The sequence below is a fragment of the Malania oleifera genome, chromosome 9 (genome assembly GCF_029873635.1).
Source record: "Malania oleifera isolate guangnan ecotype guangnan chromosome 9, ASM2987363v1, whole genome shotgun sequence".
In the NCBI taxonomy this organism is placed as follows: domain Eukaryota; kingdom Viridiplantae; phylum Streptophyta; class Magnoliopsida; order Santalales; family Ximeniaceae; genus Malania; species Malania oleifera.
This window is the reverse complement of record NC_080425.1, coordinates 25,955,380-25,980,967: the sequence shown is the minus strand read 5'-3', so window position 1 is coordinate 25,980,967 and position 25,588 is coordinate 25,955,380. Positions and strand designations below refer to the sequence as shown.

The 25,588-nt window shown below is 35.8% G+C and overlaps 1 protein-coding gene across 2 annotated transcripts; it reads right to left on the bottom strand.

The window, feature by feature from the left end:
* Positions 1 to 5,018: 5,018 nt before the first annotated feature.
* Positions 5,019 to 25,086, bottom strand: LOC131164203 (peptide methionine sulfoxide reductase B5-like). 2 transcript variants are annotated; one of them, XM_058121219.1, is made up of 3 exons: positions 24,579 to 25,086; positions 5,520 to 5,676; positions 5,019 to 5,403 (listed from the first exon to the last, which is right to left on the bottom strand). In XM_058121219.1, the coding sequence occupies exons 1-3, from the start codon at positions 25,004 to 25,006 to the stop codon at positions 5,242 to 5,244; spliced, it is 747 nt and encodes a 248-aa protein (XP_057977202.1). In that variant the 5' UTR covers positions 25,007 to 25,086; the 3' UTR covers positions 5,019 to 5,241. The 2 variants fall into 2 exon arrangements, with proteins under 2 accessions (XP_057977202.1, XP_057977203.1); XM_058121220.1 differs by having other exon boundaries at positions 5,019 to 5,399; positions 24,579 to 25,067.
* Positions 25,087 to 25,588: the final 502 nt, after the last annotated feature.

Genomic DNA, 25,588 nt, shown 5'->3' with positions numbered 1-25,588 from the left:
TAGGAAATATTTAAATATTAATTGAAAATAATTAATAATTTAATAATTTAACATGTTCCAAACAGAGCTTCTGCTTCTTTTGTTGCCGCTGTCTCTGGCACAAAGAGAGCCGCTGATTCTGTTGGCCAAGAAGTTGTTGCTGCTGTTGGCGTTGTCAGCATAAATATTTATAGAAGCATAATGCTTCTTTTATTCTCTTTCGGTTCTCTTTTCGTTCTCATGTTTTCTTTTACCATTATTAATTTTATTTTCTCTGACAATGAGTTTTAGTGATACTATTCCCTTCGATGGAATTAGGATTTTAATTTTCGTATTTCTGGCATTTCCTATTTTGGGTTTATTCCTCTATTATCCTCTCTCTCTCTCTCTCTGTTTCTGTTCCACCATTTTCCGTATAAATTCTAATGTCATTTTTATTTTGCTGATATGAATGTTTCGATTTTCTTCTGGTAAAGGTTAACCATCCTTTCATAAATTGCAGAGAAAATTGAAATGATGAAAAGTAGAGAATAAAATCTTGATTATTTTCATATGTAAAATATCGAAGTAAAGTTTCTAATTTTTCCAAATTTCAAAACCTGCAAAGAAAAACCCATTTATTAAAATATTAATCCATTTTTGTTGCAAAATTAATCTTCTCGACAACCAGCCGAAGCATATATCAACTAATCCTCTAGAGTTATTTTTTTTCTTTGGAGTTACGTGTAATTGAGAAAAAGGACATCTTGGGTTTGTTAAGGTTAATATGGATGGATTGCTAACAGGGAGGAAAGTGGATCTAAATGCTCACGCTTGCTATAAGACTTTAGCCCAAGCACTGGAGGACATGTTTGTTAATCCAACAACGGGCATCACTTCCATTCGTGAGTGTATTCTTTATTTTCTATATTTTTTATCAGTAATGTGTAATTTACTTATTTTCTATCAATTCGATCTTAAAAGTTTTGATGTGAGACTATTGTTAAATCATTGTTGCACCTCAATCTAACGACTAGGTTTTAGAACCAAGTGGTTTAAGATGGCATAAACATTTTGACCTCAAAGTCAAATTAGCAGGATTAGGACAGTATTGAGTTGCATAGATAATTTTGTTCTAGTTTTAAAATGTAATTATGATTGTGTAACTAGGATCGAGTGGAGAGAGTGAGTAAGCAAGAAAAGCCTCCAAGCTTTTAAATGGATCATCCGAATTTGTGCTCACTTATGAATATAAGGAGGGGGACTAGATGCTCGTAGGAGATGTTCCTTGGGAGTATGCACCTTTCATTTCGTTCTAAATGATTATACTAGTGCAATATATATATACTTATGTATATATGTTTTTGTGAATGTGTCTTTGTGTGTATATATGCACATATTTATGCCTAATGTTTGTATATGCACTTCTAAGTCCCAAATGGAATGATGTCAAATGACAAGGCTAGCCTTATCGAAGACTAGCTGATCTATTTCGAGCAACATTTTTAGGTGTAGGAGCAGTAGCTGCACTACTAGTAACCTAATATTAAACATTTTGGACCATGCTTTTAAGGCATGTTTCATTCAAGTTCCTAGGTACTTTGGACAGGCAGAGACCTATGGGCAGTGCATATCAAATAAAACATCATAAGAAAAAACGATATTGTAGTTAGAAATTTAGATGTTCTGTAAATGCTAACAATATATATGCTTTTTTTGTTTTTTGGTTTGTGTAGAGGATGTTCCTCAACATAGTGAAGAGGCTTAGAATCATGAAAACATAGGAAGCTAATGGACTTGGTACCTAAAATTTTTAATTACACTGGCATCTGACATTCAAAGTTTTGTATGGACACTGAACCCCCACCTTTTGTCTACTTAATTGTTAATTTTCAGCTCCAAGATTCCAATAAACTGATGGTCGGCAAAGAAGAGAAGCTTGTGTGCTTTTCTTTATCTTCCTTTACTCTTTTTATGTATGAAATTACTTTTACCCCAAAATGGGAATACTTCTATTTTGCTAGCTCCAAAACTATATTAAATATGCTTTGGGTCATATAAAAAATCATTATAGCTTTTATCCTAAAGGTGGGGGATTGGGACAGAGCACATCTCATTGCAGTTATAAAAGCAAATGATGATTAATCATAGTGTTGGGTTTGCAAAATACACAAGTATTAAAAGGCGAGAAAAAGATGCAAAGAAGTCACTGGTCCAGCAGAAGCAAATCTCGCTGGTTCATCTAGCGAGATTTGCCACGCCGACTGGATATGGGCATTAAATATCCGAAACAAATCTCATTAGATGAACTAGCGAGATTTGCCATGCGTCCAGGCCAGCATGCTTTATCAACAAAAAAATTTCGCTACTTGGAGTAACGAAATTTGTCACGCGTCCACACGAGTATCGTCTCTCAAAAGAAAATCTCGCTACTCCGAGTAGCGAGATTTGTTTAAATCTTACTACTTGGAGTAATAAGATTACGTTAGAGTCATTATAGGAAATATTTCCTAAAATGAGATATTATTTAATATATATATTTTTTTAAAAAAGTTAATCTAGGAAAAAACTCCAACATGCATACCTGATACATATAAAAAGACAACATACATACATATATATATATATACATACACATACTTATACACATATCTTTTGCTTTTTTTCCTCTCTTTTTTTTTGTTTTTGTTGTAATGGCACTATCAATAATAATAACAATACTAGTAATAATAAAAATACCAAAACTAATAATAATAATAATAATAAAACCTAATAATAATAATAATAATAATAATAATACTAAAGTAGTAATAATAATAAAACCTAATAATAATAATAATGATGATGATGATAGTAAGCTAATATTTATAGCCCCTTTTTTGTATTTTTCTTCCTTTCTTTTTTTTATTATTTGTTGTATTTTATCATCCGACTCTATCCTCCCGAAAAGAGAGACTCAGCCAAAAATTAAAACTTGATTTCTCGAAAATCAAAAGACCCAGACTCTATTTTTTCTAAAATGCCAGGAACTTGGTAAAAACGTACCGGGACTCGGTAAATATACCAAGACTCAATGTAAGACATCGGGACTCATTGAAGACATACCGAGACTCGATTCAAGACACTAGGACTCAATTAGGTTACCTAAAAAGGGTCCTCCAATTTCTAGGACTCAAAGTCAACTTTTATTGTGACATGCCCTCTTGGAGAGGGCTGGTTAAAAAGTGGGGTGTCGACACACACAATTTTTCATCCATTGTCACCTTTGTTCGTCAAGTCAGACCCTCCAATCCACACATTGTGACAACACATAAAATTGAATTTAGTAAATTTGATTTCGAGAAGTCAAATTCAATACTTTCAATCTTGTTTACCATTCCTCCTTATCCTCCAACTGACATAAAACAGGAGAGTATTAAGTACATTAACACCAAACCTAGCACTGAAAGAACCATCTCATCGGCCAAACGTAGACTAGTAAGTACATGAATCCAACCAACCAGTACTTTTGGATAGGGTAGAAATGGGAAGTTTATAATAAGCCAATACCTTAATGTCATCCACTTGGATCAATTGGCCATGTCCATCTCAATCCACACATGCTGCTAGAATTAAAAGGATTCCAATGTTGTTAAAGATTAAGTTGTTATTAATTCCATTGTATAGCAGGGATACCTTAATCACAAGCACAATTTGCTAAATTTCCAAGGAGTATCAATGTGAACATCAATAGAATAATATGAATGAGCCAAAAAAAAAAACTAAAAGAAATTCGTAAGATTTATATTATTCATCTCTCTTTTAAGATGAAGAGATGTTCAATGAAGAAGAAATGGCAGAGACACACAGGCATTGATTTTTAAGTTAATAGTTGTTTTTCGTTATGCCAAATTGAGTCATGCTGTAAAATTTAGGCTATCGCACGATTACTGATATTGTATCATTTCCGTAATCATAATTAAATAGAAACTATACAAAAATAATATAATTTATGCATAGATGATGAAAATTTTCACAACAATGTTAGTACATTGACTAATCACTACCTTGACTCCTCGCTCCGAAGTTCTGAAAAAATAAATATTTGTTTTTAAAACTTATTTTTTATAAATATTTATATTAATAAATAGTATTTAGTGTATACCTAAATAAGCACTTATTTTTAAAAATACTTTTTCAAACTTTTTTTTTTTTTTAAATAAGTATTTTTTAAAAATTACTTTTCTAAAAAAGGTACTTATCTGAAAAGTACTTTTTTAATAACATAGAATATAGTGAATTTTAAAAATATAAGTAATACCTATTCCTTATATATTTTTTATTATTTCATTTAAAATGCAATAAGAAAGAAATAAACACTCTCATGGTCATATTTGAGAATAGTTATTTCTTATTTATCTTTTATTATGGATTCATAAAAAATTCACCTTGTTACACTTTATGACATTAAAATAATTTTCTATATAATTAATTGTAACTAACATATTATAATTAATCTATTCTTAGAAATAAATATGCTGTGAACCAAATATAGGATGAGTAACATAAGCCAAGAAAGATGCTGTAGCCAATCTACACCAATTTTATTCAATCCATTCCACTTCTGTAAATATATGTAATTCTCAGTCCTACAAAACAAATGCATCCAAGACGGAGACTCTCGGGCACACTAAAAATTATTTAACTCGGGCTTGGTAAAAATTATTCAACTGCTTCCATAACAAGGCAGCTGTACAACCAACACAAATAATTTAACACTTTGTAATTTAACACTCTTTGTTAGATTACCTAGTAGCTTAAGCAGTCGAGACACAAGCCAACAATGTATATCAAACCTAAACACGGCCACACATTTAGCCCAATTGCATGTGAATTTAGCCCAATTGCATGTAAAAAACCCATTACTGGGAACACAATAGTTCTTTGATCAATGCATAATAAATGAGGACTACAAGGTTAGAACTCAGAACCTCTCATGTTAGCAGATCACTTTAACTAACACTTTAACTAAAAGCTTAAACTATTCCAAGTTCCAACAATGTATTTCAAGCCTGATACTCTTTTCCAGAGAATTTGATCTTTCATTCAAACTTGAAAAGTTGAGTTATAAACATTGAGAGAACATGAACAAGAAGCATGGAACTCAAAGCGATGGTGAAGAGCAGTGTGCATACAAAATTCATGTGATGATTTAAACCCGAGGTAGCAAACGCATACATCAGATACTGAAAAGTACTCAACAGAATCCCCGATCTTGAATAAAGATAATTATAGCTACAGTCACTACAATGCATCAGAATTTGCAGGAACAAACTTAAGTGAAATACTATTGACACAATGCCGTTCATCTGTTGGGGTTGAAAAACCTTCACCTTTGAAAACATGACCTAAATGCCCACCACAAGCTGCACATGTGATTTCAATCCTCATTCCATCTGGGTCTGGCTGAAAATACAAGAATAACATTGGAAGCATAAATGAAATTAACAGCGGCAAGAGACTAAAATTAATACATGAGAAGGGAGAATAAGTACACCAAAAAGAGGTCAAAAGAATCTCACATTGCGATTAATGGCACCAGGGAGACCCTCATAGAAAGCTGGCCAACCACAACCGGAGTTAAATTTTGTCATGGACTTGTAAAGAGGTGTTCCACATCCTGCACAATTATAGATTCCTTCCTCATAGAACTTGTCATACTGTCCATTGCCCGGATACCTGCATATTTTTAGCATACAAACACGTCAAGAATTACAGATAACTATGCAACAAGCTCTGATCCATCCATTACTTCGACATTCAGAAAATATCATAGCCTTGCTGCACCTCAACTTTAGAAAGAATCTGCTATTATCAGTAAATGAAGGGGGAGTACTGAAATTCTCCACCCTGTTGATAAGAAATCAAACCAAAAAAAAAGGCACTAATGATCTTTTCATTAAAACTAGACAATAACACAAGCTTTGTAGGACAAGACATCTTCAAGTACTCAGTTGAACAATTACAGAAGTGCTACCCCTCAAGTCACATTGGAGGTCAGAAAACCAAACTCCCAAAAAATTCCCAAAAAGTGTGACCAAAAGGAAGCAACAAAAAATACTCAATCCCAAAGCAAGAATAAAGTAGCAGCTTTACCAAAGAAAATTCTTGCATCTCACTGTCCACAAAGTCCAAAACATAGCATGAACTGTATATTTCCATAAGGACACCGCCTTTTTGATCTTTCCAAAACCCGAATACCGCACTAACAATTGAGCCACATTTGGCGAGGCTACCCATGTTTCACCAAAATAAATAGCAGTCTACTATAGCTGTCGTGCCATTTGACAATGTCTAAAGAGATGCGCATTGGTTTCATTAGACTCTTAAGCACATCAAACAGTAACTGGACAAATGGCCTTATAGAGCATCCTTGCCTGCAACTAAGTCATTAGTATTAAACTACGATGCAGAGACACAAACAAAGACACGACTGTTCATCACAATACATCAATAGGCCAAACCCTAAAATTCAAGACACAACATGGCAAGGACACAGTGATGTGTGCGTACAACAACAAGAAGAAGCCTTAAGTCCCACTAGGTGGGGTTGGCTATATGAATCCTTTTCCGCTAATTCATCCTATCAAGAGCATTTTCCTCTATTAGATTAGGGGCTATTAAATCCTTCCTCACAACCTCATTCCATTATTTTAGGCCTACCCCTACCCCTTTTCATGCAAAAATAATAACTAATTCATTCCTTCTCACAAGTGCTCTACTAGGCCTACATTTCAAATGCCCAAATCATCTAAGCCGCCCCTCCCTTATCTTGTGTTCAACTGGTGCTATGCAGCTATGCTTAAATGATTGTGTATATGCTACAGGATGATATGTGTGTTAATAACAACAACAAAACCAAGCCTTAATCCCACTAAGTGGGGTCGGCTATATGAATCCCTTTCCGCCAATTTATGTGATCATGGACCATTTCTTTTGATAAATTCAAGGATATTAATTCTTACTCACTATCTCCTCCCAAGTTATTTTAGGTCTATCCCTACCCCTACCCCTCTTACTGCCCCCCCACAGTAACTAAGTCACTCTTCCTCACAGGTGCACTATGTGGCCTACGTTGTAAGTGTTCATACCATCTAAGTCGTCCCTCCCGTATCTTATCTTCTATAGGAGCTACACCTAACTTACCACGAATATGTTCATTCCTTAATTTATCTTTCAATGTTATACCACTCATCCATCTAAGCATTCTCATCTCGGCAACTTTTACTTTTTGGATATTATGTTTCTTCGTCACCCAACATTCCGATCCATATAGCATAGCTGGTCTTATAACTGTCCTATAAAACTTCCCTTTCAATTTTAAGGGTATTCTACGATCACATAGCACACTTGAAGCACTTCTCCATCTTACCCAACCTGCTTTAACTTTATGCATTACATCATCTTCAATTTCTCCTTCATCTTGCATAATAGAACCAAGGTATCGAAATCTACAAGTGCTATTTATTTCTTCATCATCAAGTTTAACTTTGTCTCCAATATTCATCCTATTATTACTAAAATTACATTTCATATATTCTGTTTTATTTCTACTTATCCTAAAGCCTCTAGATTCCAAAGCTTCTCTCCATAATTCTAACTCAGTATTTAAATTCCATATGGTCCTTAAAAAAAAAGTAGCCAAGAATCATTGAATTTGCACCTAATATTGATAAATTTGTTCCATTTTTGGACTCTTCATTGATTGATGCAAATTTTTTTCGGTCATGTGATCAATGCAAGTTACAAGCTTACTTAATATGTACAATATAAATATAAAAAAAATATTCTCAAAATTTGAAAATATTACAAAATAGCTACTAGGTTTTTTGTTTTTTCTTATAATAATACCCATAGTGTCATGTAAGTGTCGAAAATTCAAATTTTCTCTGTCTGACAGGTGTCTAGAATTTTTTTTAATTTCTTTTTGGAAAAAAGTCCAACATGCCTGGGAATTGTTTTAGGAATGTCAGGGTTGTCTCATAGAGTGTTGATAACTGATACGTGTTGGACAGCAATGCTTCCCCCTTGTTGGAGTTTTGGTGCTTTAAAGGTGTCCTTGAAGAATCAAGTCCAAATGAATGCGCTGATCTAAAAAGGAACCTTAGCCTTCCTTGATAACCAAACATAAAAAAGGAACTTGGAAAACTTTATGGAAAACATAAGATTCCTAAGAAAGTTGAAATCCCATGTAAGAGTGCTCCTCGGCAAAGAATAAAACAAAGACATCAAAGGATAATAATTTGAAAAGACAAGGCATCCAAGGTTCCCAACCACTTTGATGAACACTGTACTTAGTTCTAATGACCTTGAGCGAAAGAAAGTTCATCTCTAAGGGGAATCTCCATAACCATTTCCCAACTGAAAAAAAAAAAAAAATGCTCTTAGAAACCACATTACAAAGCCTTGAACCCCCATCAAACTTAGGTCTCCCAACCACATTCCAACTAAGAAGTGATCCCTTTTATTATCTCAAGTACAAAACAAAAAAGAAGTCTCCTATAAGCCTCTCCCACACACTAGGCTACCCTCATAGAAATCTGAAAAGAGGTTAAAAAAAAAAGAATATTAGAAAGGGAAGCACTAGTGAAGCTAATATGACCCCCAAGAAGTAGGGACGACTACACCCTCTTCTATCCCTCCAATCCAATCTCCTCCCCATTCTCATGACCACCAGATTCCAAATGGCAACTGAGGTCCTATTACCCCCCCTAAAGGAAGATCTAAGTAAGACAAAGCCAAGCCGAACTCAGAAAATACCATGATCCATATTAATGCCAACCACCTTTCTCTTTGCCATGTTGTTCAATCCTGAAATCTTTTTAAAACTTCTCAATTGACCCCGCATTTGGGAGCATGGAATTCAGGTCTTGGATTTGTTTGTATGGATTTGAATAAAACGTAGTATAAAATTGTATTGAGTTTCTTCCAAGCCAAATCCAAGCCTCAAAATTCATTCCTCGAAGCACTACCTACGAACTTCTGAGAATTTCATAGCACTGCTGCCAAGAAGAACAATAGCATCACCTATACAAATGGAAAGTAAGACACCTCCACATCATCCCTTTCTACACCTCTAATCACATACAAATTGTTAATGGAGAAAATTCAGGCAATTAGGCTGTAAATAATCCTGATTAGGCTGTAAATAATGCTGAAAATCTGGCAGCATTTAAGTGCTGAAAATCAGGCAATTAGGCTGTAAATAATTCTAATTATGCTGAAAATCTGGCAGCATTTAAGTGCTGAAAATCAGGCAATAACTGTGTAAATCTCTTCTATATAATGAAAGCAAACCTGATGGAAAGGGCATTCCAACAAAAATTAACATGGTATCAGAGTCAATGGTTTGTAACTTTGGGCGAACAACATCGTCAAAGTCGAGGCATGAAGCTAATTCTCTCAACGTGTTAACAGTTGGAGGACCAAGTGCATGACTAAGGCCAATAAGGATCATCTAAGCCTGGAAGATGGATCTAAATAGGGTCAAGACGTGGAAATGTAGGATTGATTCAGGGGCACGTGAAATGCAATCCAAGGCACGTAAGACGCGGAGGTAAGGTCCACTTGAGCAACTGTTGGAGAATTGAGCTTTGCTCACATAAGGGAGATAGTTTCCATTCGAGGGGGAGCAATTGAAACTCACAAGTGAGGGGGTGATTGTTGAGAATCCCACTTGTTTGTCCCACATTGGAAAAATAGAGTGGATGATGAGTGCTTATATACATGGTTAGGCCCAAGACTCAATAGGCTTAAGATTTTGGATCAAGTTAGAGTTAATCCATTTGTATCAAGTGAATCAACAATCCAAGAAGTTGAGTTAGTAGCCGTACCTTGCAGGCCTAAGGCCGTAAAAGCAAACACAATCATCTGTTGGACCATTGCTAGTGTGTGAACAGACGAATCAGAGCTTACAGTGGGTGGTGCAGAAGAAGAAGAAGAAGAAGAAGAAGAAGAAGAAAAAGAAGAAGAGGACTGAACAGCAGCCCGAAAAGCTTGGGATTGGCAATTTTAAAGCCGCACTCGACAGTCTTTGATGATATAACCTTCTTTCTTGCAGTAGTTACAAACTTTCTTAGGAGAGTTACGAGCAATATGACCAACCTCCTTGCAACTGAAACATTGCAACTTGTTCCTCCCTCTCCTTTGTGCTGCATATGCTACATTCACAGCCTCAGAAAATACCTTCTCAGAAGTCATACCCATTTGAGTAGATAATTGTTGTTCTTCACGCAATAAATCTCCCAAACAAATATCCAAAGAAGGAACTGGATTACGGTTCAATAAACTAGCTCGAAGAGGCTCAAATTCAGGTCAAAGTTTCATATAAAACTAATCACGTTGACTCTCAGCATGAACTGCTTGAAGAGCCGTGAGTGCCGTAGGGGTAACCTTAACATGAACAATAGCAGAATACTCGCTCCAAAGATTAATAAAACCAGAATAAAATTGTTCAATAGGTAAATTACCTTGACTATAATTGCTAATTTCCAACTCCAATTGGAACTTCCGAGCATTGTGATCTTGGTGGTAAATACGGTGGAGATAATCCCACATAGCCTAAGCCATAGTAAATAGCGAAGACTGGTCACAAGGTGAGACTCAATCGTCCCCAACAACCAAGAGATCACCTTAGCATCCTTGACCTCCCATTGTGCAAATTTCTTTTCATCAGTGGGAAACTTGAGCAAAACTATCAATATGATTTGACAATTTGTTCCCTTTCAAGAACATTTTAAATTGGAATTCCCTTGTAGAGAAATTCTTTCCAGAAAATTGAACAATAATCTTTTAAATAGACATGATGAAAGGCACCTTAAATAAAAAAAGCCCAAGCAGTCAACCAAATAAATGGCAAGCCTAACTCAAATCAAGTCCAAATCCAAATAATAAGAGGTCCATAGACACAACCAGATTACAAAAGCCCAGTAGAAATTTAAAAAAAAAAGGATCAAACACGGAAGGCCCAGATCAAACACAGAAGCCTAACTTGAAATACATGCCTTGTGTGAAAAAAAACATAGTAGAGGAAGAAACACAACACCTTCGTCGATCACACCAGGAGGAGTCAAAGCTGCAGACCACCACAGAAACTGCCAATAGCCACAAAGATGCACAGCCACCACGAGAAAAACACCGAGATGAGTAGCCCACAACGAAGGACAACGTGCACAACTAAAAACAAATTTCCGGCAGCCCCAAACAAAACTCAAAACCACCAAAGTGGACACCACAAAGAAGGCCGACGCCCATGAAAAGCAAGAAAGAACTTGCTGAAACCAAGAAAAAAAAAACAGCAATGAGAATTGCACTCGGTGATTAAAACCAAAACGATGGAATCAGAAGAGAGGGGATGTTAACGGAGATAATTCAGGCAATTAGGCCGTAAATAATGCTGATAATCTGGCAGCATTTAAGTGCTGAAAATCAGACAACAACTATGTAAATCTCTTCTATATAATGAAAGCAAACCTGATGGAAAGGGCATTCAGACCAAAATTAACAAAAATCACCCAAATCCTAGGGAAGATAACCATTCTACTTAACCCATCAACCACCAAGGTAAACAAGAAGGGACAAAGGGGGTCCCCTTGCATCAACCCCTGGGGAGCTCTAAACCAATCTCAAGGCTGTCCATTCACAATTAGAGCCATATTGGACAAGGGCAAACATTCATTAATCTGCTTCCTCCAAATTATCCAAAACCCTTCTTACCCAACACCTCCAAAAAACCCCAATTCAACATGCCATAACCCCTCTTGCAATTCAATTTTAGGATTAAACCACACCCCCCCCCCCCCCCCCCCCCCCCCAAAAAAAACCCCTCTTTTCTCACATCATCAACCACCTCAGTGGCAATCAACATTGAAACTAAAATCTATCTGAGCTAAAGTCATTGTATGCTGTAAAACCTCTTTTAGTCACTTTGACAAAACCTTTGTTAAAATCTTATATAGACTAGTAACCAAACTAATAGGCCTCAAATCTCTCACCCTCCTAGATCATTCTTTCTTGGGAATGAGGACAGTAGAAGTAGAGTTCACACTGCTGCCCACCACCCCATTGTGATGGAACTCAGTTAAAAACCTCATAATATCCTCTTTAATGACCTCCCAAATATTCTGGAAAAAACCAATTGTAAAACCATTGGGTTCTGGAGGTTTAGCCTTTTCCATCTCACAAGACTACCCAATTCTAACTCCAACTCTTTAATAGAACTTTTCCTACATCTCCCATTACCCACCCTATAAAACAACCTAGAATTACAATCCCCCTCCAGAATGCAGTTAATCCTTGGTTGTTGATCCCAAATATCCTTCCTCAAAATAGTCACCTCTGAACCATTGCTAAGAATGGACCTTCCAGCCCTATCCTCCTTGCCCAACAACCCGCACTTTTCCAACCTATCCAAACTTTCGTCAAGAATTATCATTTTTTACTCTTGAATGATAACCAAAAACCTATTTGTTCCATGCATTCAGTTTTTTTTTTTGTTTTTCTATCATTCCAGATTTTTTATAAATTTGAAACATTCTCAACCCTCTAAGGAACTTTCAATCCACCACTTCTTGGCACATTCCTTGAAACAAGGATGTACTTGACACCTATTCACAAATCTGAACAGGGTTGGCCCCACTGAACTGGATTAGGAAAAGAAAAAGCACTAATAATCTGCCAAAACCAATTCAACATGGACCTTTAAAAAGCTCCCAAATTTTCATCTTACAGAATTTCTAAAAATTCAAAGAAGTGTAGTAAACAAAACATGAGAAAATGGTCGAAGTTTAAGGGCCAGTCATTGTCAATTCATTCATTGCAAGTTTGCAACCAGGACACATATAAGCACATCTTTCTCTCTGCTCTCTTTGCGTCTCAAACTCTCAGTAGATCTCTCTTCTGCTCTCTTTGCGTCTCAGTAGAAGGTTTCCCCCAATTTCACATCTCCGACATGCATCTTGTTGGACATATTAAGCATCAGCAATTACACATAAGCAATTGGGACATATATAAGTACATCTATCTTTTGCTCTCTTCATGTCTTTGTAGAAGGCTTCCTCCAGTTCCACAACTTCAACATGCATCTTGTTTGGCATATAGAGTGTCAACAATAACACATTTACCCCTAATCAACTACGTAAATTCGCATTTAGAGTTACACACAGGCCGAAATATTGAAATCGATTTGTATCTCCAAATTTTTGACTTAGATCCTTCTACCTCTTTCCCCTTAACATCTAATTTCTCACATCCCCCTAACCACACCAACCCTTCCAAACCCCCCCACCACCCTTTTTCCTCCTCTCCCTCCCTCTAATCACAGGCAATCAAGAGCCTACCAAATAAGCATGGCCGGAGGGAGGTATTCATGAGATAAACCATCATCAACACATTTATAGATAATAGATGACCGAATAAAGGCTTATAATAGCTCTTCCAAAACCATGCTTGTGTATACACACCCACCCCCAGCCCAACCACAAGTATGGCCATATAAAAGAAAAAGACGAAGGCAAAAGTTTAACACAGAGACTCCAAAGCTTTCTAACTCAAGCGCATCAAGGGATGCTCAACTTAGCACTGCAAATCCAATAATAAACCAAAATAGAAAACATCACTTTTTTTTTTTTTTTTTTTTGGGATATGAGAAAAATTTATTAAGAACCAAAACAATATGCAAAGGAAGAGGACAAGATGTCCTCTATGAACAGTAATAATCAACAAGACTACAATAGAGCTGCCTTCCAATCCCTTTCTTGAAGGTTGGACAGCAATAACCACAAAAAAAGGCAAAAGAATGGCCCCAAAAAGAAGCCAAGGATACCACTCTATCCCATAAGAAGAGAGAACAAGTGGTGCAGGCCTTAAAGATTCTCACATTCCTCTCAATCAAAAGATTCCATAGTATAACGAATACGGCACCACTTGACAGAGTACTGCCCTTTATACTTGAGCAAAAACCCCTATGCTTCACAAGCAAGAGATCTCCCACATTTGGAAGCGCCACCCAATCTTCACCAAAATAAGATAAGAGAACATTCCAAAGATGTGATGCCACCTAATAGTGCAAAAACACTTGACCATTCGTTTCACTGGACTTGCGGAGCATTGCACATGTTAGGACTGAGAAACTTGTGGGGCCTTCTTATATTAAGCATATCACGCGTATTAATCCTGTTTAGATCACAATCTAGATAAAGGTCTGAACCTTTCAAGGAAACTAAGCCTTCCAAATGATGTCACTCCAAGGGAAAAAGTCAGAGAAGAGGTGTCGAAGAGACGTTGAGGAAAAATATTTTGAAGAGAACAACCCAAAAGAGCCACCCTACTATACTCTCTTATCCTCCCTATTAGAAGGAATGTAGAAAGTAAGGTAGTAAATTGATTGACCTCTCTTTCATTGAGATTTCTCAAAAAGTGAAAGCTTCATGAAATAAACCGGTCCTTGGAAGAAATGAATTAGATGATATGTGCTTGTGGAGAGAAGAAAGCTTAAACAAATAAGGCACCTTCAATTCCAAAGAAATCTTACGCACCCAAACATCCTTCTAGAAGCCTACCCTATTACATTTCCCACTTTAAAGGGGGTGACAGGAAAAAACTAACTTTGTCACCTACAACACAAACTTCCAGGCGCATGCAAGATAAATAATACTGCTTCCTCTCGCCTCCCACCCATCTCGATGGAGCTCATATTTACATTTAATTGCCTTATGCCAAAGGGAATTTACTTTCAGGAAGCCTCCAAAACCATTCCAATTACAGAGATGTTTTTATATGCCACATTGCCAAGCCCCAGTCCCCTTTTGGATTTGGATCTTCTAACACTAACAACCTTCCAACTAACTAAATGCTTTTACTCTCCCCGAAACCTGACTAGAGGAAATCACACATCAAAACCTGTAGAATCCTCTCTACTGACAAGGGCACTCCAAAAAGGGAAAAGAAATAAATAGGGATTTTGGGAAGTGAGGCATTAATTAAGTGTGACATGACCCCCAAGAGATAACACCCTCTTCCAACCCTCCAATCTCCTATCCACCTTTTCAATCATAGGGTCCCAAAAGGCCACAGAGTTTGGAGTGCCCCCAAGTGGAAGGCCAAGTTAAGAAAGTGGGCGGCCAAGATAACCCACGGAGGTTTTGAAGCTCACTAAGTTCCTAATGCCCAAATTGATACCTCACTCTTCAACAAGTTGATCCTAAACCTAAGATCTTCTCAAAGATTTTAAGCACGATAATGACCTTATAGAATTCCGAAACATTGTCTATCATTAGCAAATTGAAGATGAGACATCTCCTCTTCCTCCCTCCCCACAAACCTTGGGTATGCAATAGCAACCTACTTACCTACTCTATATGCACCACCAGGGTGAACAAGAAAGGAGACAATGGATCACCTTGCTTAATCCCCCGAGATTCCCTAAACCACAAATAATAGAAAATTTGGTTGAACTGAAGCAACCTTTTGATCCATTTCCTCCACAAATCCCCAAAATCTTTCCTACACATCACCATATCCAAAAAGCCCTAATTCACCATACCATAGGCTCTCTTGAAATCCAATTTAAATAAAAGCCCTTCCTTCTCCTCCTCACATTCTCAACCACCTTGTTATCTACAAGAATGGTATCTAAAATAAATGCAGCCACGGTTACTATACCCACCCCCCCCCCCCCCCAAAAAAAAAAAAAACCACTCGAAGCCTCTTAGCTAACGTTTTGGAGAGAATCTTGTGTACACTAGTGACAAGACTAATACTTTTGTAATCCCTCACTCTCAAGTATCAAATTTTTATTCCTTTTAGACTACATTAACTAGTTCCCACAAGCCTCTTGTTTTCCTTTTACTTTTCCAGCACTTAATATATATGAGAGACCATCCATCCATCCCTCCCACTCATGTCCACACAGATAATAAAAAATTTAATGGCAGTAATTTATGTTACACAGGCAAGTTATACTATAGAATCTCTCAGAAAGATATATTCATTGAAAAATACAGCCTCAGAAAGGATCCAAATCAGAATCTTGTTGAAAGTCAACACTTGCCAAGAAAACACAATAACACTGCAAATGACATGAATTGGCCATCAAATATTAAACATACTAAAAGAAACAGAATTACAATCTTAAATATTTTCATCCCAACCATCCCCCCCCCCCCCCCCCCCCCCCAAAAAAAAAAAAAATAAATAAAACCACCATTCCCAACCTAGAAAACCATTTGTGAAACAAAAGTTAAATTCGACTACTGCAGAAGTTAATATTTGATAGAAAAAAATCAACATGAGTAACACACGCTGGTGTGAAACACTTCAAATACTTGACTGAAATTGTTTAATTGGTAAATCTTATCCAACTCAAGCAACAGCATAAATTTGTTCATTGAGCATATAACTTCCATCTACCAGGCAACTAAAAATCATCTACTTGGTTTAGGCTTCAAACAGGCAGTCCTTAACCTCACAGCGCTATGTTAATAAGGTGAGATCCAATCAAATAAAAAAAATTTCTGAAAATCTGATCCACAACATATTAAACTCAAGAATTAAGTTGGATATCCAAATGGGTACCTCATGATTATGAACAACCATACAAAGAATATGTTCTTAGGCATCACCTAGTGGCCCAAGCTTGAAGGTTGTGTAGTTCCTAAACACAGTATTCGAGCCTCTTCACCTAAGGGTCCAAATTTTGATTCGTAGACACTTTCATTCTTGCATTAAATTTTAGAACACGGAAAAAGTATGTCTGATGTGTTTAATTTCTATACAAGTTTTGTCATACTTTCACTCTTATTTTTATGCTAGTTTGTGTTTAATTTTATTATTTATTAGAGTTTTGATTTATTTTGTTTATTTTTGTTTACAAATAAATAAATTAAATGAGTCATGGGATAGGGAAAAAACTCTCCTTTCCAAATTCAAATTCCCTTCATCAAGAGTCCTTTTCAAACTCAAATTCCTATCTCAAATTTCCTGAAACACCCTTCAGTATTTGGAGCATAACTTTTGCTAGAGAACTCCAAAAAGGGCGATCTGGGTATCTACGGAAAGTTAAGAAAAAATCCCACAACTTTCATGTCGATTTTCGAAGATGGGAAGATCTCAATAGAGAAAATTGCACATCAAGGCGGCAGCAGAAAAGGAGGGGATTTGGAGAATCTTGTTTTGGGGAGATAAGGAGGGAGGACGACTAGAGCTTTACAAAAGAAGGGGATTCGAAGCTGGAAAAAAGAGGAGGATTTTCTTCACCACTAGAAAGGAATTCGAAGCTTGTAAAAATAAGAAGAGAGAGGCCGAATTGGAGTTGTTGATGATTGAGTTTTTCGATCTACATATAGTTTCCTTTTTAATTCTTTCACCTTCTCTTTGTACAATTTGCATTATGAATTCTAGAATTATTATGGTTTTTTTTTTTTTTTATTCTATTATGAGCTAATTGCTATTGCTAAGGCTACAATGTAACCTCACCGTGACAATTCCAAATCTTATTTCTATGTGATCATAATTTTATCATTCCTCTTGAGTATATATCATCGAGTTTAATGCTTTCAATTATGTGACCAATAATTGAGTGATTTGTTGTACATGTCAATTTGAGAGATGATGCATGTAGTTTAGCTTCGTATGATGTATGCTATGAATTGAACGAAAGATAGGAATATGCCAACGTGATTTGTATGGCTTTTATGTGAAATATCATTAATCTTAATGTATTCAAATGCTTTTAAATTCGCATAAACATATCGCGTGTTATCGTATTTTGGGTAATTCTAATTCTACTCGAGAGAGGGTCATAGATAAGTTAGAATATTTTGCCATCAAATAGGATGACAATTGATTGATTGCATGATTAGGATTTGGGATTGGATTGGTTAGGCAAGTCAAATGCCTCAGTGTTTTCTTCTTGGGTGAAATCTTCTATTTAAGTATTCAGTTGATTTAATTTTATTTGTTTTTTTTTTTTTTTTTTTTTTCAGATTCAAAATCCACCACTTTTCTTGATTTTCAAATAATTTAGAATTAGAACAATTTCAATAGTTAATAGGTAAATAGTCCTCGTGGGTTTAACATCCTTCTTTATCACTATATTACTTGTTACGATTTCGTGCACTTGCAAATTTTCACAAGTTTTTGGCGCCGTTACCGGGGACTATTTATTTTCTATTACTTTTGATACCAACTAGTTCTAGGTTAATTTGATTTTTCTTTATCTTAGTCTTAAATTTTAATTTTGTTTTTATTTTTCTTTTTATTTTTAGGCTTCTCAAGTTGTGCATGAGACGTACTCAAAGTTTGGATTTAGTACCTTTTGACCTTGAAATTGAACGCACCTTTCAAAGTCTGAATAAGGAGAAGAAGAAGGATTCCACAACCGAGAACGAAGCAATGGAAGATCAACTTGCAAACAAAAATTTGGGAGATTATGTTGTTCCTTTGATCACTGGAGCTACCTCCAGCATTAGACAGCCTGCCATTCAAGCCAATAACTTTGAGATAAAGCCAGCTATTCTTCAAATGGTGGCCTCAATGGTGCAATTCAGTGGCATGTCACATGATGATCCAAATGCTCACATAGCTAATTTTCTAAAGTTATGTGATACTTTTAAACATAACGGAGTTTCTGATGATGTTATTAGGTTGAGACTCTTTCCATTCTCCCTCCGAGACAAGGCAAAGGCATGGTTAAACTCACTTCCACCGTTAACTATAACTACATGGGACGATTTGCCTAAAAAATTTCTAGCAAAGTTCTTTCCCTAGCCAAAACCATGAAGATGCGAAACGATATCACCACTTTTTTCCAATTTGATATGGAGTCACTTTATGAAGCATGGGATAGGTATAAAAAATTGCTTAGAGAGTGCCCACATCATGGGCTTCTTGTTTGGATTCAAGTAAACCTTCTATAATACGTTGCAGCCTACAACACCTACAATGATTGACACAGTAGCCAGAGGGACTTTAATGAAGAAATCACTGGAATAAGCATATGAGTTGGTGGAGGAGATGGCAACCAACAATTACCAATGGCCAGCGGAATGAGTGACATCTAAAAGAATCCAGGGAGTTCACGAAATTGATTCTTTTTCTCGCAACTTTATCTAAGAAATTAGACAATGTCAATGTGAGTGCCATTCAATCCACTAATATAATTTGTGAATTTTGTGCAAGGAATCATATGGGGGTAGATTGTCAAGTGGGAAATCCATTCGCCAACAATAGTTCAGAGCAAGCAAACTTTGTATCGAATTACCAACGACAAAACAATCCTTATTCCAATACTTACAATCTAGGACGGCGAAACCACCCAAATTTCTTATGGGGCAACTCCCAAAATGTTTCCAAGCCTCCACCGGGATTTCAAAATCAACTACAAGAGAAGAAGTCGAATATGGAGGAGGTATGGCACAATTTATGGCCAAGGTGGATACTAGATTTCAAGATCATGACATTGCTCTAAAAAACAACGAGAACACTATACAGAGCATTGAAAGGACGGTTGGTCAGTTGGCAAAATTAATGTTCGAAAGACCTCAATGATCACTTCCAAGCACCACGGAAAGAACTAGAAAGAGCAAGTGAAGGATAACTTTAAGAAGTTGAAGAGAGCTTAATTTACAAGAGAAAGAGCCAAATTCCGAAAAAGAGGAGTCCAAGGCTGCAGCACCCATCCCTGTCTCGAGCCAAATAGTGGAAAACTAGGGAAACCCTCCCGTTTCTTCTTCTCATATTTCTCCTTATGTTCCTCCTATACCTTTTCCTCAAGACTTCAGAAAAATAATCCAAATAAACAATTTTCTAAGTTCCTTGATGTTTTTAAAAAATTACATATTTAACATTCCTTTTGCAGATGCCTTGGAACAAATGCGTAGCTATGTGAAGTTCATGAAGGAGATTCTATCAAACAAGAGGAAATTAGGAGAGTATGAGACCGTGATGTTGACGGAAGAGTGCACCGTCATTTTGCAAAATAAGCTGCCACCAAAGCTTAAAGATCCAGGGAGCTTTACTATTCCTTGCACCATTGGAAACTCTTATTTCGAAAAAGCTTTGTGTGATTTAGTTGCTAGCTTAAATCTGATGCCCTTTTCTATTTTTAGGCAATTGTGGGTAGGAGAGGTCAAGGCCACTACCATTTCACTTCAATTGGCAGACCGATCCATTAAACGACCAAGAGGCATAATGAAGGATGTTCTTGTTAAAGTTGACAAGTTTATTTTCCCTGCAGATTTTATTGTTTTAGATATGGAGGAAGATCGAGAAATCCCACTTATTCTTGATCGACCATTCGTAGCCACGAGAAGAACTCTCATAGATGTGCAATAAGGGAAACTAATACTACGAGTGCAAGATGAACAAGTTACATTTAATGTGTTTGAAGCAATGAAATATCTATCAACAACCAGTACATGCTTCAAAATAGATGTGATTGATGAACTTGTGGTAGACACTTTTGAAGAGAGTTATCCAAAGGAACCACTTGAGGCATGTCTTGTTCAATCTGGCACTACCGATTCTGAGAATTCCAAGATAAGCAATTGTGCACACTACTTGGAAGCATCTCCGCCTTACTTGCCTAAAGGGAAGCCGGAAAACATAACGCTGGGCCAAAGCATTACTCTACAAAAGCCATTCATTATTGAGGCCCCATCTTTAGAACTCAAACCTCTTCCTTCTCATCTTAAATATGCGTATTTACATGATTCTTCTTTACTCGTTATAATTTCTTAATCTTGACAGGTCTTGAAAAAGAGAAGTTACTTAGAGTTTTGAGAGCTCACAAGTAAGCCTTGGGATGGACTATAGCTGACATTAAGGGAATAAGCCCTTCACTTTGCATGCACAAGATTTTAATGGAAGAAAATTATAAGCCTACAGTGCAGCCACAAAGGAGACTTAATCCGAACTTGCAAGAAGTTGTAAAAAAAGTTCTCAAATTGTTGGATGCCGGAATTATTTACCTTATTTTTGATAGCTCATGGGTAAGTCCAGTGCAAGTAGTTCCTAAGAAGGGAGGAGTGACGGTGGTAGAGAATGAAAATAATGAACTCATCCCCACAAGAACAGTCACGCGTTGGAGAGTGTGCATAGACTACCGCAAGCTCAACGATACCACACAAAAAGATCACTTTCCACTCCCTTTCATTGACCTAATGTCGGAACAGCTTGCTGGTCATGCTTATTATTGTTTTCAAGATGGATACGCAGCGGCATGGAATAAGGTGTTCCCTACTCTAGACCTATCATTGCACTCATGCAACATTTTCAAGTAAGTTTATTTTTATCCTTTTCTTTTTATTTTTATTTCTCTTTCATTTTTTTTCATTCTTTACATTGGGGACCATGTGTACTTTAAGTTTGGGGGTAGGGGTAATTTATTTTAGAGTATCTATTTACTTTAATATATATATATATATATATATAAATTTTTTAAAATCACAAAAATAATTTTTATTTTTTTTTCCATTTTGTTTTGGTTTTGGGTTAATGATCACAAGCCTATGATATTACTTGATTGAAATTGAATTGGATTTGTGGAAAATGCTAAATTTGTCTTGTCTTGTGCTTAATTCTTGTATTTGCATGATTTATTTGAATTCCTTTGAACACTTTTGCACAAAACCATGATCAATAATTTGCTTTGTTAGCTTAGAGTATATTTATGTGAATTAGATATTTTATAAGATCTCACTAAACTCTAGAACCTATTTGATAATCTCTCAAGGCGAAATCCTAGGCAGCAGACCACTAGAGAAATGATCTAGGTCATCTTTGGAACGCTTGAGCTTTTCTAGCCTACCCTAATTATCTATCTCTAGTCACCCCTTTTGAGCCTTAAACACATTGGCCGTTTTTCTTTTATTAACCCACATTAACCACACCTTTTAACCCATAAACACTCATCCTACCTTTTCAAGAAAATTTGTTATTTGCTTAATCATTAGAGAAGTGAAAAAGCTTGTTTAAGAGTTAACAGAGCAAGAGCAAGTTTCGTTATTTAAAAAAAAAAATTTAATAGTACAAATAATACAACCCAAATTACAAAAAAATAAGTTTGGGGGTTGGCGAATTGAAAAAATAATAAATAAATAAAATAGAAGAAGAAAAAATATATAAAGATGAATAAATGGCTCATAATTTGCTCTAGGGAGTAAATGTAAATTTTTTTCTCTCTCTCTTCATTGGTGAAGCTTGTGTTGAATTTTCTTGCTTTGAATTTCACACCATTTTTTTCTTTTTCCATTACCCTACGAACATTAAAAGCTTTTATTAATACCTTTTGATCTTTTGTGGTGTGTTTGTACTACATTAGTGGAGAGTTGATTTGAAAAATAGGCATATGAAGTTCGAGAAGCTCATACTCCTAGATATCAATCATAATTCAATCAAGTTTGCATAAATTGATCTGAGTTAATAGAGTAGCAAGTTGAGATTGGTTACTCAAACACACACTCAAAGGTTTCTACTTAAACCTAAGCATGCTCTTGAATTAATCTAAAAACTTGTTAAAATGTTTAGACTTTTCCTTGAATCAATTTCTTTATGCAATCCATGAGGCAATCATTGTTAGAAATCAACCTATTCTATTTGTTTAATTTTTATTTTCTCTTTTTCTTTTTGCTCAGGGACTAGCAAATCATAAGTATGGGGGTATTTTCATGTGTTTATATACAAGTTTTTTCATACTTTCACTCTTATTTTTATGCTAGTTTGCATTTAATTTTATTATTTAGTAGAGTTTTGATTTATTTTGTTTAGTAATAAATAAATTAAAGGAGTCATGGATAAGGAGGAAACTTTCCTTTTCAAATTCAAATTCCCTTAATCAAGAGTCTTCTTCAAACTCAAATTCCTCTCTCGAATTTCCTGAAACACCATTCAATATTTGGAGCATTACTTTTTCTAGAGAACTCCAAAAAAGGCGATCTAGGTATCTATGGAAAGTTAAGAAAAAATCTCACAACTTTCGTGTTGAAAATTTTCGAAGATGGGAAAATCTCGATAGAGAAAATCGCACATCAAAGCAGCGGCAAAAAAGGAGGGGATTTGGAGAATCTTGTTTTGGGGAGAAAAGAAGAGAGGATGGCCAGAGATTTATAAAAGGAGAGGATTCGAAGCTGGAAGAAAGAGGAGGATTTTCTTCACCATTAGAGAGGAATTTGAAGCTCAGAAAAATAAGAAGAGAGAGGCCTAATTGGAGTTGTTGACAATTGAGATTCTCGATCTACATACAGTTTCCTTTTTAATTCTTACATTTTTTCTTTGTACAATTTGCATTATGAATTCTAGAATCATTATGGTTTATTTTGATTCTATTATGAGCTAATTGCTATTGCTAAGGCTACGAAGCCTAAGATGTAACCACTCCATGACAATTCCGAATCTTATTTCTATGTGATCATAATTTTATCATTCCTTTTGAGTATACATCATTGAATTTAATGCTTTCAATTATCTAGCCAATAGTTGAGTGATTTGTTGTGCATGTTAATTCGAGAGATGATGCATCTAGTTTAACTTCGTATGATGTATGCTATGAATTAAACAAAAGACGGGAATGTGCCAATGTGATTTGTGTGGTTTTTATGTGAAATATTATTAATCTTAATGTGCTCAAATGCTTTTAAATTGGCATTAACATATCACGGGTTATCGTATTTTGGGTAATTCTAATTCTACTCGAGAGAGGGTCTTATATAAGTTAGAATATTTTGCCGTCAAATAGGATGATCATTGATTGATTGAATGATTAGGATTTGGGATTGGATTGATTACGTGAGTTGAATGCCTAATCTTCTTATTTTAAGTATTTAGTTGATTTATTTTTATTTTTATTTTCAGATTCAAAATCCACCACTTTTCTTGATTTTCAAATAATTTGGAATTAGAACAATTTCAATAGTTAATATGTAAATAGTTCTCATGGGTTTGACATCCTTCTTTATCACTATATTACTTGTTACAATTTCGTGCACTTGTGAATTTTCACAACAATGTCCACGCATTCAAGCCCAACAACTTGTTTTTGAGGGAGTTTTAAATAATAAAACCTTTTCTAGGCCCTCAATTAATGGGTTAAGCTTGTGGGTTGAACTCCTGAAACAAATTACACATAAAAATTCTGAACCTATCCCAATTTATTCACGGCAGAAGTAGATCTTCCCAAATTTGTTCCATGTCTTTCAATAATCCCAAATTTCCGCCATGTATGGTGTGTCACAGATATTACAAGTGATCCAAGCATTTCCACTCAGAAAAGAAAGCACAAACGTTTTACAAACGCCCACGAATTGAGCCAAATAATAATGGAACAAAAAGCACTAGTTTCTAAACATGCTCCTCTTTTCTTACTTGCAAATTCAGGCTTATATTTTCCCCAATTTAGCCACAATATTTCCGCGAATGACACCCAAACTCCAATGTATCCTAGTGCCAAATAATTTCCGAATCCAACATTACTACCATGGCTAAAAATAGAACAACATGGAACAATCAAACGAACCCAAAATTTTAGCTCTTATCAGAATCTTCACCCAGAAAACAAATTAAATGTCTTTGATTCATCTTAGTCTTACTCTGTTCCCTTCTGGCGTAGAATCCGAAACTGCTCCGGCGAGAGGTTGGCCCGCCACTCCTCCTCTGACTTCTGAACGGAGCCAGGTGCAGCCATGGCCACAACTCCAGAACTCGAGCTCCTCTTGCTCAAATGAAAAAATTTAACAGACCCAGTTGTTGAAATGGAGGAATTGATTGGTTTTGATGAAGAAAACGGAAACTGGATGTTGCAGAGACACTTGGGTAGGGCGGGGGGTTGCGTTGGGGAGTGACGGGAAGTTACACAGCGTGAAAGAGAGGTTTTTGTGGGGGTGTTCAGGAAGAAGAAAGTTCTGGAGGGGGGAAATGATGAGATTCTGAGAACCTGAGAGCCCATTTCAGGGAAGAAAAATAAAATTGTGGATTGCAGGGAGATTGGAGACCACGAGACCAGAGAGTTGAGAATCATTCAATTCCATCGTGAGATGAAGGGACAGACGCGCTACACGCTTCAGTCCTCGAACATTAATATTTAGGACACTGGATTTCATTAAACATATAGTCATAGTAATTATTTGTGTTAAATTCTTGAAATATTTATTAAAATTTTAATATTTAACTAAATGTTAACTTACAAATTTTGTATATATTTCTGAAAATTCTGTAACATAAATCAAGCCGTTCATGGAGATTTCACTTGAGCGGTTCACTCACCTTTCACCAATTGTACAGTTTGTGATACTCCAATTATTACTGAAAAATAATAAATAAATAAGAGGACAATAAAAATATTACATTCATTTTATTGATAATATACTATTTGAAAGGTTAAAATAGAGTGTAAAAATACTAAATTATAGAGGCATGATTACCTAACTTGCTAAAATAACAACGAAATTTAATCGAAAAAATAAGATCCTCACAGGAATGGGTGTTTTATGAAACTTATACATAAAAGAGGATGACAATGAGATGTCCACATTTTGTGCGAATATTTTATTCTCGTGAATGTTAAGATGTCTATCCAATAAGATTCTAATGTCCAAACAAA

Excerpts from the sequence above, each read along its gene's own strand:
- LOC131164203 (XM_058121219.1), bottom strand. The coding sequence starts at position 25,006 with ATGATTCTCAACTCTCTGGTCTCGTGGTCTCCAATCTCCCTGCAATCC. Across the intron at positions 5,677-24,578 it reads CTACGCCAGAAGGGAACAGA|GTATCCGGGCAATGGACAGT; the intron begins GTAAGACTAAGA and ends AAAAATATGCAG. Across the intron at positions 5,404-5,519 it reads CTGGTGCCATTAATCGCAAT|CCAGACCCAGATGGAATGAG; the intron begins GTGAGATTCTTT and ends TTGTATTTTCAG.